Source organism: Microcaecilia unicolor, chromosome 1 (assembly GCF_901765095.1).
Source record: "Microcaecilia unicolor chromosome 1, aMicUni1.1, whole genome shotgun sequence".
NCBI classification, from domain to species: domain Eukaryota; kingdom Metazoa; phylum Chordata; class Amphibia; order Gymnophiona; family Siphonopidae; genus Microcaecilia; species Microcaecilia unicolor.
In genome coordinates, this window is record NC_044031.1 from 339,079,796 (window position 1) to 339,092,585 (window position 12,790).

At 41.4% G+C, this 12,790-nt stretch overlaps 1 protein-coding gene across 1 annotated transcript in view; it reads left to right on the top strand.

Moving 5' to 3' along the window:
• LOC115473950 (cadherin-6-like) overlaps window positions 1-12,790 on the top strand; it is a 306,893-nt gene that overhangs the window by 250,944 nt on the left and 43,159 nt on the right. The window contains exons 4-5 of the mRNA XM_030209169.1: window positions 7,649-7,768; window positions 8,656-8,823. Coding sequence (XP_030065029.1) covers window positions 7,649-7,768; window positions 8,656-8,823 — 288 coding nt within the window. The remainder of the gene's footprint in view (window positions 1-7,648; window positions 7,769-8,655; window positions 8,824-12,790) is intronic.

Here is a 12,790-nt window from a genome sequence, read left to right on the forward strand (position 1 = left end):
CACCTTTTTTGCTAGAAAAAACACACTGGAAAGGTCCATCAGATCAGAGAGTTTTGAAATTCCATATTAATATGCAACGTATCAACTCTCAAAAATCAATTCTTGGTGCAAAATATTGTGTCTTCAAGCAAGCATCTATTCAGTTCAATATCAATGTAAAAACTCAAGTTGACTTGATTGAAGCAAAACCTGTTATCAAAGCAGTTTTCCTCTATCAAAATTTCACTCCCAAAGAACCCATCTAGCATGAAAAACACGATTATGTCGGATGGATTCTTTGGGAGTGAAATTTTGATAGAGGAAAACTGCTTTGATAATAGAAGTTGAAGATAAGTTTTGAGTTTTTACACTGATATTGAACTGAATAAGTGTTTGCTTAAAGGCACAATATTTTTGACCAATGATTGATTTTGAGAGTTGATACATTGCATATTAATGTGGAATTTCAAACCTCTCTGATCTGATCTGATGTCCTTTACTAATATAAAGTAAAGTCTCAGAAGTATCTTCTTTTTTTATTGGCTATGAATTTGTTTGTTATCTATGTTTGACATTGTTTTTTTATATTGTGGACTAATTCCACCCAATTCTATATATGGTGCCCAGAGTTGCACACCCAAAATGCATGCAAATTGAGTAATGAGCACATACCCCCTAATTCTATAAAAGTCAGCAAAAATTGTGCATGCAATTTAATTGAAGAGCTAATTAGTGCCAATAATTGGCATTTTCACAAGCAATTATTGGCACTAATTAGATTTAATTGGAACTTACACATGTAAATTTAGGTGCTAGATCCACACCTAAATTTTACTTGCAAGTAAAAAAAGGGAGTGGAAATGGGAGGGTCATGGGTAAAACAGGGTTGCTCATAACATTTACATGCGTTGTTATAGAATAAGGGGGACAAGTGCCTAATTTCAGAGCGTACATTTGTACCACGTTTCAGTTGGTGCAAATGGCTATGCCTAAAGTTAGGTACAATTCCCAGGAGTAAGCACTATTCTATACATAGCGCCTAATTTTAAGTGCAGATTATCGAATAGAGCTTCTCAAAAGGAGGCAAGGCCATGGGCATATCAGGGCATTCTGAAAAGTTGTACATATAGGGACTCTTTTACTAAGCAGTGGTAGGGCTAATGCGCAGGTAGTGTGAGCCACATTGGCACTACCACCAGTGTAACGTTGGAACCTGGCATTAATTTTGAAGTTGGCGCATGCTGTTTCCAATGGTAGAAAAACATTTTCTATTTTCTACCACAGGGGCATTCCTAGCGGTAATCGTCAGCATGACCACATTGCTGCGCAATTCCTGCTTACCACACAAGTATCATGTGAGCCCTTATCACCAAGTAAATGGGTGGCAGTAAGGGCTCAGGCAGTAAATAGCCGCACGCTGATTTTAATTTTAGGGCATGGCCATTTACTGCCCCATTAAAATTGCCTTTTCACCTGCCGTGGTAAAAAATGGCCCAAAACATGCCAATTTCACATACTCACACTAGCACAGGCCACTTTTTACTGCTACTTAGTAAAAGAGCCCCTTAGTTATAGAATGCGGCCTTAGTGTGCCTTACTTAGGCGCCTGCATTTACATCAGGTTTCAGCAGGGATAAGTCTGACACCTACATTTAGCACATCCTACTAAACTAGCACAGCAAGCAATCTTTAAACACATTCAAAACTATTATATACCGTTATGAAGGTAGAATTAACAATCACCACACTTGCATAAAATATGCAATTGTTTATTATAATAAATTTATACCCTGACTAACATTTTGTCATCTAGACATTTAGCACGCCTAGAGTTCCGCACCAAAATCCAAGTGTATTCTATAGGAACATGTATAACTTAATTGGCTTAATAAGCTAATCAGCGTTGATAATAGCACTTAACAAGCCTCCACTACCCAAGCAGCAAAGGACTCAAATACAAATCCACCTATGCAACCAGGTTTTCCTACCTAAGCGCACAACTATGGATCGCATTGCCAAAAGCAGTAAAAACTACGCTCGACCACCTAAATTTTCGGAAAGCACTAAAGACAGACCTGTTCAGAAAAGCATACCCCACTGACCCAACATAAAAATACCGGTCACTTGCGACACAACATAACCAAAGACTGCAACGGACATTTCCTGACTCTTCTCCCCCCTTTCCCTCTCTAAGTTCCCCCCAATTGTTTCCTACCATACATATACCTCATTATACAACAATATCACTTTGTATTCATTCATACTATGTATTTGTTCAAACCGTAATCGGCTAACACCATTAACGGTTATATGTAAGCCACATTGAGCCTGCAAAAGGTGGGAAAATGTGGGATACAAATGTAACAAATAATAAATAATAATAATAATGAGCACTAATTGGCAATAATTAAAATTTACGCACACAAATCCCTAAGTGAATTCTGTAAAGCACTGTACCTAAATTTTAATGCATGCAGGTAAAAGTGGGCATGCGCACTGTTATAGAATATGGCCTAGTGCGCATAAATCTACATGAGGGGATTTATGCCACATTTTCATTGGTGTAAATGGATGTGTGTAGTTTTAGGTGTTGCGAATTCTGCCTAGGCGTATTCTATATACCATGCCCAAATTATGACACTGCTTATCGAAAACATCTAGGTAAAAATGTTTACTGCCTGGCTTTTTTAGGCACCATATATAGAATGTGGCCCTATGTGCTATTCTGTAACAGGCGAGAAAGTAGTGCCAATTTTTCCAGCACCCGTTTTGAGCACCATTTATAGAATTCCTCCCATTGTTATTAGTTTATAGAGGCAGCGTGAGGCACCTATGTTCCATCTTAAAATCAAAATCAAATCAAATCCCTACTACAAATTTCCATATGCTCTCAAGAAAATATAAATATGTGCTTGCATTCTATGTATCTACTAAATGGAGGAAATTCAGGAAATGACACCCGAAATTAGGGTTTCAACACAGGACTGTGCTTTCTTCTGGATGGCACCTATTTTATGGAATGCTTTTTTCAGTACAGATATGGACAAAGAAGAGTGAACATTTGTAATTGAAAACACAGTTTTTTAGGCTTGCTTTTGAGATAGTGGAGTGGAGGAGTGGCCTAGTGGTTAGAGCACTGGTCTTAACATCCAGAAATGCCCCATTCAAATCCCACTTCTGCTCCTTGTGATCTCGGGCAAGTCACAACCCTCCATTGCCTCAGGTACAAATTTAGGTTGTGAGCCTGACAGGGAAATAGTGTACCATGTAACTGAGCTTGAGCTACTACTGAAAAAGGTGTGAGCAAAATCCAGATAAATAATCACTTTAGGGGGATGGGTGAATTTCTGATAAAATTCTTTTTTTGTGTCTTGATTGATTGGTCTGTGAGAATGTATTAGATCATTTCCTATTAATTTTGTAGTCCCATTTGCTTGATTTTTTTAATGTATATTTTAATTGTAAACCACTGAGATCTGTACAAAGCTAACAAGTATATCAGGTTTTTAATAAACATAAACCTGATTAATTTGCATGCAGATCTGCCCTTGGTGCCAAAATTTGCACACCCTATGTACAGTAGCATCCAAGGGAATGCGTTTAATAAAATATATGGATTCATTACAATTCCAGCACGGCTCTGCCAAAACGATGCCACCAAGATGCCTGCACACAGATCATGTAAAAGTACACACCTACTATTTTACACTTAAAAACATGCTTTACACTTGTAAAAGGTTTCATAACATCATATGCAAGCTATGTAAGACCTCATCCATAGGCGTAGACTGGGGGGGGGGCGAGGGGGGGCAATGCCCCCCCAAACGACGCGAGGCGCCGCCGCGCCATTAGTTTAAAAAAAAAAAAAAACCACATGCAGGCAGGCACGCACTCCTCTCGGTCCGCTTGGCTTCCCTGCCCTCTCTATCTGCGTCCCGCCTTCCTCTGACGTCATTTCCTTTCGGGCGGGACGCAGACAGAGAGGGCAGGGAAGCCAAGCGGACGGAGAGGAGCGTGTCCGTCTACCCCTCTCTCTTCCTCCCTCCCTCCGGCGCAGGCAGCAGTCTTCCAGCGTTCCTGGCAGCGGTAGCGTTGTACACGCTGCCTTCGGCTCTGCCCCAAAGCCTTCTCTTCAAGTTCCTGTTCCCGCATAGGTGGGAACAGGAACTTGAAGAGAAGGCTTCCGGGGCAGACTGAAGGCAGCGTGTACATCGCTACCACTGCCAGGAATGCTGAAAAAGCTGAAGACTGTTGCCTGCACCGGAGGGAGGGAGGGAGGAAGAGAGGGGGTAAACGGAGTCACCATCTTGGACCTCGCGGGGGGGGGGGGAGCAGAGGGAAGATGGATGGGACTGGGAGGGGTGGGGAGCAGAGGGAAGGAGCAAGAGATGGATGGGACTGGGAGGGGTGGGAAGCAGAGGGAAGGAGCAGGAGATGAATGGGACTGGGAGGGGTGGGAAGCAGAGGGAAGGAGCAAGAGATGGATGGGACTGCGAGGGGTGGGGAGCAGAGGGATGGACCAGGAGATGGATGGTATTGGGAGAGGTCAGGCACAGCAGAGGGAAGGAGCAGAAGATGGATGGGACGGAGGGATGGTGAGCAGAGGGAAGGAACAGAAGATGGATGGAACTGGGAGGGTTGGGGAACAGAGGGAAGGAGCAAGAGATGGATGGGACTGGGAGGGTGGGGAGCAGAGGGAAGCCTACTGGAAAGAAGACACTGCATAAAACAGAAGACACTGGGATCAAAGCGAATAGAAAAACTAAATGATCAGACAACAAAGGTAAATAAAAGTATTTTATTCATAATTTATTAATTGAAATGTGTCAGCTTTTTGAAATATGCATCTGTGATATTTTGCCTGTAAATTTCATTGCCTTCCTCCATATTAGCATATTCATTTGCATATTTATATATGCAAATGATATGCTAATATGCTCCGCCCATTCTTTGCCCCCCCAAATGAAACAGTCAAACTACGCCTATGACCTCATCCATACCAACCTGTGCACACACAGAACAAAACTGCTTTTTACAAGGAGAAACACACAGTTATGACCCCACATGTCACAAAAACTAAGGCTGATATTTAGTAAACAGAAGTTTAATGAGGTCTTTAAAGTACATTAGCAGTATGCACTGTGATAATGCAATGTATTAACTTTTATCTCATATTACCTACCATGTTAAACACCTACTGGGCATTTCTACAAAGTAGGCGCATATCACTCATGTAAATGTTTACAATAATGGCATATATAATAAATGTCAATATTCTGCCTAAGTGATATCCTGCAAATCCCCACTTAACTTATAGAGCTCATATTTGCTAGGAAAGGGGAAATGGGACTTGATATACTGCCTTTCTGTGGTTTTTTTTGCAACTATGTTCAAAGTGGTTTACATGGTATATTCAGGTACTTATTTGTACCAGGGGCAATGGAGGATTAAGTGACTTGCCCAGAAACACAAGGAGCTGCAGTGAGAATTGAACTCAGTTCCCCAGGATCACAGTCCACTGCACTAACCGCTAGGCTACTCCGCTCATACATAAGAGCAGATTAGGGGTGGGACTTAGGTGAGTTCCCACTTATACACGTAAGTTTCATGCGTATCCCTGCCACACATGGGCACTCACACTTACAACAGCTCTATGGCTAGTGTAAGTATGGATGTCTTAACATCAGACGCATCTATATCGGGTTATGCCTGTTTTCTATAAAGGAACCTAGATGCTTTGGTTCTATTATACAATAAGCTCCTACCATACAACTTTGAGGAACCTAAATGGAAGCACCCATTTATAGAATTGCTCCCCCCCCCCCCCCCATGTAGAAAAACCTCTTAGTGGATATGGAATGGGTGGGGTCTGCACCTTGCAGTTAAAATGGGGGGTCATTCCTGCGCCGTAACTGCTATCATGGCAAATAAAGTGGAACCGTTAGCTACACTTCCAAAGGTGTGGTCAACTGCATTCTGCATGATGGGTCATGCACATTTGTCTTGGTTAACATTCACATTTGTTTCTGTCATTTTATAGAAATAGGTTTGATTTTATGATTTTTATATGTTTGTATGTATTTTTTTAGCTGTATACCCCTGAAGCAGCCCTTGTTGGGTGAAACGTAGACCATGTCAAGTTTTGGTTTTAAAAAAGGATTTTATATCTCCTTTTGGACTGCGGATCTGCTCATTGTGGATTTGTCATTTTTTGCTGTGGATCTGAAGAGCCTTTCTGGGGTTGTGTCCTTTATATGATTGTGCTCTATATAAGATAAATATATGTATTGTTTTACATTGATTTTATATAATTATGGTTATTTTTGTTTCTAATTAACTTGGTTTTAATTTTACATTTTTACTAACATTATGTGTATATATTAGGGCTGCACATTAATCACAATTAATGGCATGATTAACATGTTAATTATTGATTGCAATTTTAAAAATTAATTGTGATTAATGATTAACCGCCCACCTAGTCTGGCATCTCATGCTTCCCTCCAGGACCGCTGGCGGTTCTCCTCTCCCAGTTTACCTTAGTTCTCTTGCAGTAAATCTTCACCCTGCAGTGGCTGGCAGCATATTGAAATGTTGCCTCAGCTTGCACAAGTTCTGATCCATCCCGCCACCTTCTGACACAACTTCTTATTTTCAGAAAGGGGAGCTGGGTCAGAAGGAAAGGCCTGGTGCAGGCCAAGGCAGCATTTCAATATGCTGCCGGCCACTGCAGGGTGAAGACTTACTGCAAGACTACTGATGAGGTAAACTAGGAAGGGAGCATAGGGGAGAGCTGCTGCCACTGTGGTCTGGGAAAGGAGGATTCATGGAGGAAGAAAGAGAATGGGTGAAGGCACAGGGGGACACAGGGAGAGAGAGAGAGGAAAATGGGTGAAGGCACAGGGGGCACAGAGAGAGAGAATGGATGAAGGCACAGCGGGGTACATGAGAGAGAGAGAGAGAGAGAGAACAGATGAAGGCACAGAGAAGCACATGAGAGAGAGAATGGGTGAAGACCTCCCAAAGTTACAGTACCTGTTCAATGGCTGGTGGGGTAGCTGAAGCCCCACCAGCTGATGAAATCCACTTCCTCAGTGAGTTGCCACCAGCGCTTGCACTCCCCAAGTATGCTCAGTTTGTGCATGAACTAAGCATGCTTGGGGAGTTCCAATATCGGCGGCTGGAGGCACCCTACTAACTTCCTCGCTGCTGACGCAGCACAAGGAGGAAGAGGGACACTTTGGCAGTGGATTCCTTTGACTGGGCTTCGGCATCCCCACCAGCAAAGGTAAGATATCTAGGTGGGGGGAAGAGGAAATGTGCTCCCCCACCCATGAACAGCTGGCTATGGCCCAACTTTATTCACGCGATTACTCATGATTAGAAATTTTAATTGAAATGCAGCCCTAGTTGTGTGTGTGTGTGTGTGTGTGTGTGTGTGTCTGTATCAATCTATCTATCTATATATGTTTACAGTAATCAATTGTCCCTGAAGCAGCCCCCTGGGCAAAATATGGCCATGTTGGGCATATCTTTTTAAATACTCTGGAGCATGTATAGTGAATAAAGATTACTACTACTTAGGACCATCTGCTCTTCATTTTCCATATTGGATATTACAAAACATCTGCTTTGGTTTTTTATTGGATCTCTATTCTCTTTATTACAGGTACGTTTGTTTTGCAAGTTACAGCAACTGATGCTGACGATCCTACCTATGGAAACAGTGCAAAAGTGGTGTACAGTATTCTCCAGGGACAGCCATACTTCTCAGTCGAGTCTGAGACAGGTTAGGAGACCTTACCTGTCAGTTTCATGCTGTGTCTTCAATTTGAAGTGACATGTTAAGCCAAGCTAGGACATATTGCACAGATTCCTCCAAGAGATTCAATTTGCCTTGCCTGTAAAATCTGACAAACTCAATAGAACAGTACATCTGTAAGCCTGACATCTGTGTTATTATAACCTGAACATCAAAGCACAGCAAATATAATTAGGATTGCCCACAAAAGTTTTCAGTCATTCTTTACACCAGCAGGGGCCATGGAAGATTCAAGTCAAGTGTATACACTAGACCAGTTGTACTGAAATTCATCAAGTTGGGACTGGTTGGGGTAGAGTCTTCCTTGTTTGTGCTCCCTTAACATAAATGGTTATTTCAAAGCTGCAAAAGAAACAATCAGACTTATTAACAATCAGTTCTGCTGCTTCTTTCTGTAGTGCTTATTTTCTGTGGTTCATTTTAAAATAAACATTTTTAGCTTAATTATTATATTTATATTGCACACTCCTTCTACTCATTAATAAAATGTTGAGCATGTTCCATGCTCATGAATCAAGAATATAAGGTATTTTAAAGAGATCGTCTTGCACCAAAGATGAAAGCAGGTTATTAGTCTGCATTCTTATGTAGTTCTTTAATTCAAAGCCCATTCATGAGATAATACACATTTTTACCCAATAACATTGTCTACTATTTGTACTCAAGAGCTGTCAATCAATTGAAACAGTTCCACTTGTAAAACAAAATATTGAAGTGTGTATGAATGCAAATGGTCCATTAATGTGATTCTGTATGTGCACCGGATACCATTTACCCATATACTGCAAAATTATTCTCTGTAACAGTTTATCCAAAGCTAATTTGTCATCTCCATTTCACTTCTGACATTCCAGGTGTCATCAAAACTGCCTTACCAAACATGGACAGAGAAAACAAGGACAAATATCAAGTAGTGATCCAAGCTAAGGATATGGGTGGCCAGATGGGAGGATTATCTGGAACCGCAGTAGTAAACATCACACTGACAGATGTTAATGACAATCCTCCTCGATTTCCCCAGAGTAAGAAATTATTAACCACTCAAGTCTTTTTATAAAGTTTAGAGTACTAACCGAGGTGGTTTTGGGTGGGGAGGGGGGAATAACATATGCTCTACTGCCACTGGTAATGATTTAGCATCATCCCTTCCCAGTTCCTCCTTCACACACCCAAAGGCCCCTGCAAGCTGATCCCTTTCCATCTCCTCTGCTGGCCAATCCCATCCAGCCTCCCCCGTTCATTCCTCTGGGCCCCCAGATCCTACTCTACTGGATGCTGTGGATGAAGACAGGAACAGGATGACAGCTTCTAGCTCCAGTACCAGCATTTATTCAACCAAAAGATATCTAGATAAAGTAATCTGGGATCTGTACCAGGGTATTTAAAAAATATCTACTTAAGTTTGTGCCACTGAATTTAGCCTGTTAAAGAGATATGAATAACTTTACTCAGTTATCTTAGGCCTGCTCTAGTTGTGACCAAAGTATCCAGATACCTGTAGTCAGAACGCATCTGGATATCACTATGAAGCAGCTAAAGTTTAAATCCACCTCTGCCAGGCCACTATACCCTCTTCGTTTTAGATGAATAACCTTTGACCAAGTATTAAGAAGTCTGACCTAATGTTATGCATTTAGCTACCCAAAAAATTAAAAACAAACTTCTAACCTGATAAATGTTCTTAAATATTGTCCCTTCCATGTACTCTCTACCACTGGGACAAAAACACATCATACTTGCTCCTGCCCCACTAGATGGCATCTGGTGGGTAGGGCGTGGTGGATACAAGGAGAACCAGCCCATGTGTAACACCACTTAGTATTAAAGGGAAAAGATCAGCCTGCAAAGGACACTTCATATTGTCTTCGTGGAGGGATGGAGGATTCTGACTTGGAGGGAGGAGGCCTTCGTGCTTCATTCTTGTGGGGATGAACGATGATCACGGCCAATATAAGATTTTGCACTAGCCACCATACATATATGAAACAGCTCAGTAGTTGTTAATGTGTTAATCCATCTTAACTCTATATTAACAGTTGTGCAAACTGACACACAGGTGCATTAAGGCTAATGCTGGATTAATGTGCAAACAGTTTCAATGGCATTAACACTGCCATAGCTTTAAGGCACTTTAGTACATCAATCCCACAGAGCTCGGAAAAGATGTACAAAACAAATACACCTGTCAGTTTAGAGAATTAATCTATACTGAGCCTGATGATGGTTGTTATTATGATTCAAAATGCTGAATAATAGAGTCATTCTGTGAACAGAGCGGTGTACCTTCTTGTTCCTCTTTTTTGATTTTCATCTGCTTTCTGCACTGAAGTCTGTTCAGTTGACTGCATCCTTAGACTTTAATTCTTTTATTTGTTTGATGGCAGAGTGTCTTTCCATTTAACACTGTACAGACCGCTTGATTGACATTTTCATATTGTCCAGAGCTGTTGTGTCAGTGTCAGGCCTCCATTTCTGTCTGCGAAAGAAATTTGATGCATGCTTTTAACTTTAGTGGTTGGAACCTTTTTTGTCTTTGTTTTTCTTTTGTTCCCTGTAGCAGTCACAATATTTGCCTAGGGTTTCTGAGATGTTTTTGACCTGCAGGCAACTTGTTGCAGTGTTAGGGTGATTTTAATAAAGCTTTTTCTGCATGGAATGAATGTGTGCCACATGGAAAATGACTCATAAAAAGTAGCACTCGGGCATACATGCAAAAAAAAAAGAAAGCGCATGAATGGAAAGTAAGAGCCCTGTGGGTGTCTCTAGCATTTAGTGTTCTCTAAAAATGCTAGCTTGCCTACAGCACGGCTTAGTAAACAGGACCCTTAGTGTCTACTTTTTTGCAAAATGGGGTAGATTCTACATAGATCACTAAAAGTTAGATGCCCAAAAACACTGGGTGCTAAGATAATATTCTATAACGGCAGAGGTGCACCATTTATAGACCGCTTAAATCAAAGCGATTTACAATAAAAACATGCAAAATAAAATTCATTAAAAACAACAAAATATATACTATCATAACCAGAACTTGCAGCAAAACTTCACTGTTATAACAGCTAGCTTTACATAAATGCTTTACATAAATGCCTCCACAAACAAATAAGGGGAAAAGGATGGGATTTGATATATTGCCATTCTGTGGTTACAATTAAAGCAATTTTTTGTTTACATACAGGTGCTTATTTTGTACCTAGGGCAATGGAGGGTTAAGAATGCTAGGCTGCATAGAGAGGGGTATAACTAGCAGAAGAAAAGAGGTGTTGATGCCCCTCTACAGGTCATTGGTGAGGCCCCACTTGGAGTATTGTGTTCAGTTTTGGAGGCCGTATCTTGCTAAAGATATAAAAAGACTGGAAGTGGTGCAAAGAAAAGCTACAAAAATGGTGTGGGATTTGCATTGCAAACCATACAAGAAGAGACTTGCTGACCTGAACATGTATACCTTGGAGGAAAGGAGAAACAGGGGTGACATGATACAGAGATGCAAATATTTGAAAGGTATTAATCCGCAAACCTTTTCCGGAGACCGGAAGGTGGTAGAACTAGAGGACATGAATTAAGGTTGAAGGAGGGCAGTCTCAGGAGTAATGTCAGGAAGTACTTTTTCACGGAAAGGGTGGTAGATAGATGGAATGCCCTCCTGCGGGCGGTGGTGGAGATGAAAATGGTAATGGAATTCAAACATACAGCAAAGAGAGGGAGCAAAGTATAAACAAAAGTCCAGAGCAAAACAAAAAAGTACCAGGAGACTTCAGAAAAAGGGGAATGAAACCTTTAATCATGTATTTTAAGGAACAGATCTATGAATGGACCCGACACGGTCCGTGTTTTGGTGCTAAGCGCCTGCGTCAGGGGTTGCGAAGTATGACAGAGTACATACGGCTGCATTGTAAAATTCAGTATGTTTGTTGAAAGCAATGTGCTGCTCCGCCGTGCTGTCCCTTCGCTTAAAATCAAACAGAGACAAACTCTCAAGAGCAAACTCTGACTAGAGGAGTTTGCTCTTGAGGAGAATTGCTGAACATGAATGGATGAATGGAGGGGGCAGGGGACAGAGGACATTTGCTGGATATGGGTGGATGGAGGAGAGGGCAGGGGAGAATGGAGAGTTGCTGGACGGATGGATGGAGGGGAGGGAAGTCAGGAAGGAGATGCACATGGATGGAGGGGAGGGAAGAGAGAAGAAATGCTGGACATGGATGGAGTGAAGAGCAGGGAAGAGAGGAGAAATGTTGGTCAAGGATGGAGGGAAGGAAAGACAAAGGAAGGAGATGTACATGGATGGAGGGGAAGGGAGAGAGGAGAAATGCTGGACATGGATGGAGGGGAGTGAGGAGAAATGCTGGATATGGATGGAGGATAAACTGCTGAGTTTAAGGGCTGGTTTGGAACACGTTGAGGGCAGATACTGAAACTTGAGGAAGGATAGGGACAGGGCTACAGATAGTAGAGAGATGCATAAGGACACAGGAGGATGGTGGACATGGTGAGAGAAAAAATATCAAATGGAAAGAAGACACTGCATAAAACAGAAGACACTGGGACCAAAGCGAATAGAAAAACTAAATGATCAGACAACAAAGGTAGAAAAAAGTATTTTATTCAGAATTTATTAATTGGAATATGTCAGCTTTTTGAAATGTGCACCTGTGATGTTTTGCATGTAAGTTTCAGTTTTTCTGGTATTGCTGCATGCTGAGTCTAACTTCTTGAGTTAACTTTCCAGTTCAGTATTTTGCCTTTATATTTTTTGATTTCTAGTTCCTTGTGTCATGTCTGTTGTGTCATGTGTTATTCATGTGTGATCAAGGTGCAGTATTCTGCTAGCTTGTAGTATTTGCAGCCCTTTTTGTTTTGCTTTTTTTTTCACGAGGTAGTGTATTGGTGTTTTAGAGCCTGGTGTAATTATAGTTCTGCCTTTTCACGCATAAGATTGTAGCTCATCCTGTCCTTGGAATTAGTGCTGTTATGGTTTAGTAAGGTTAT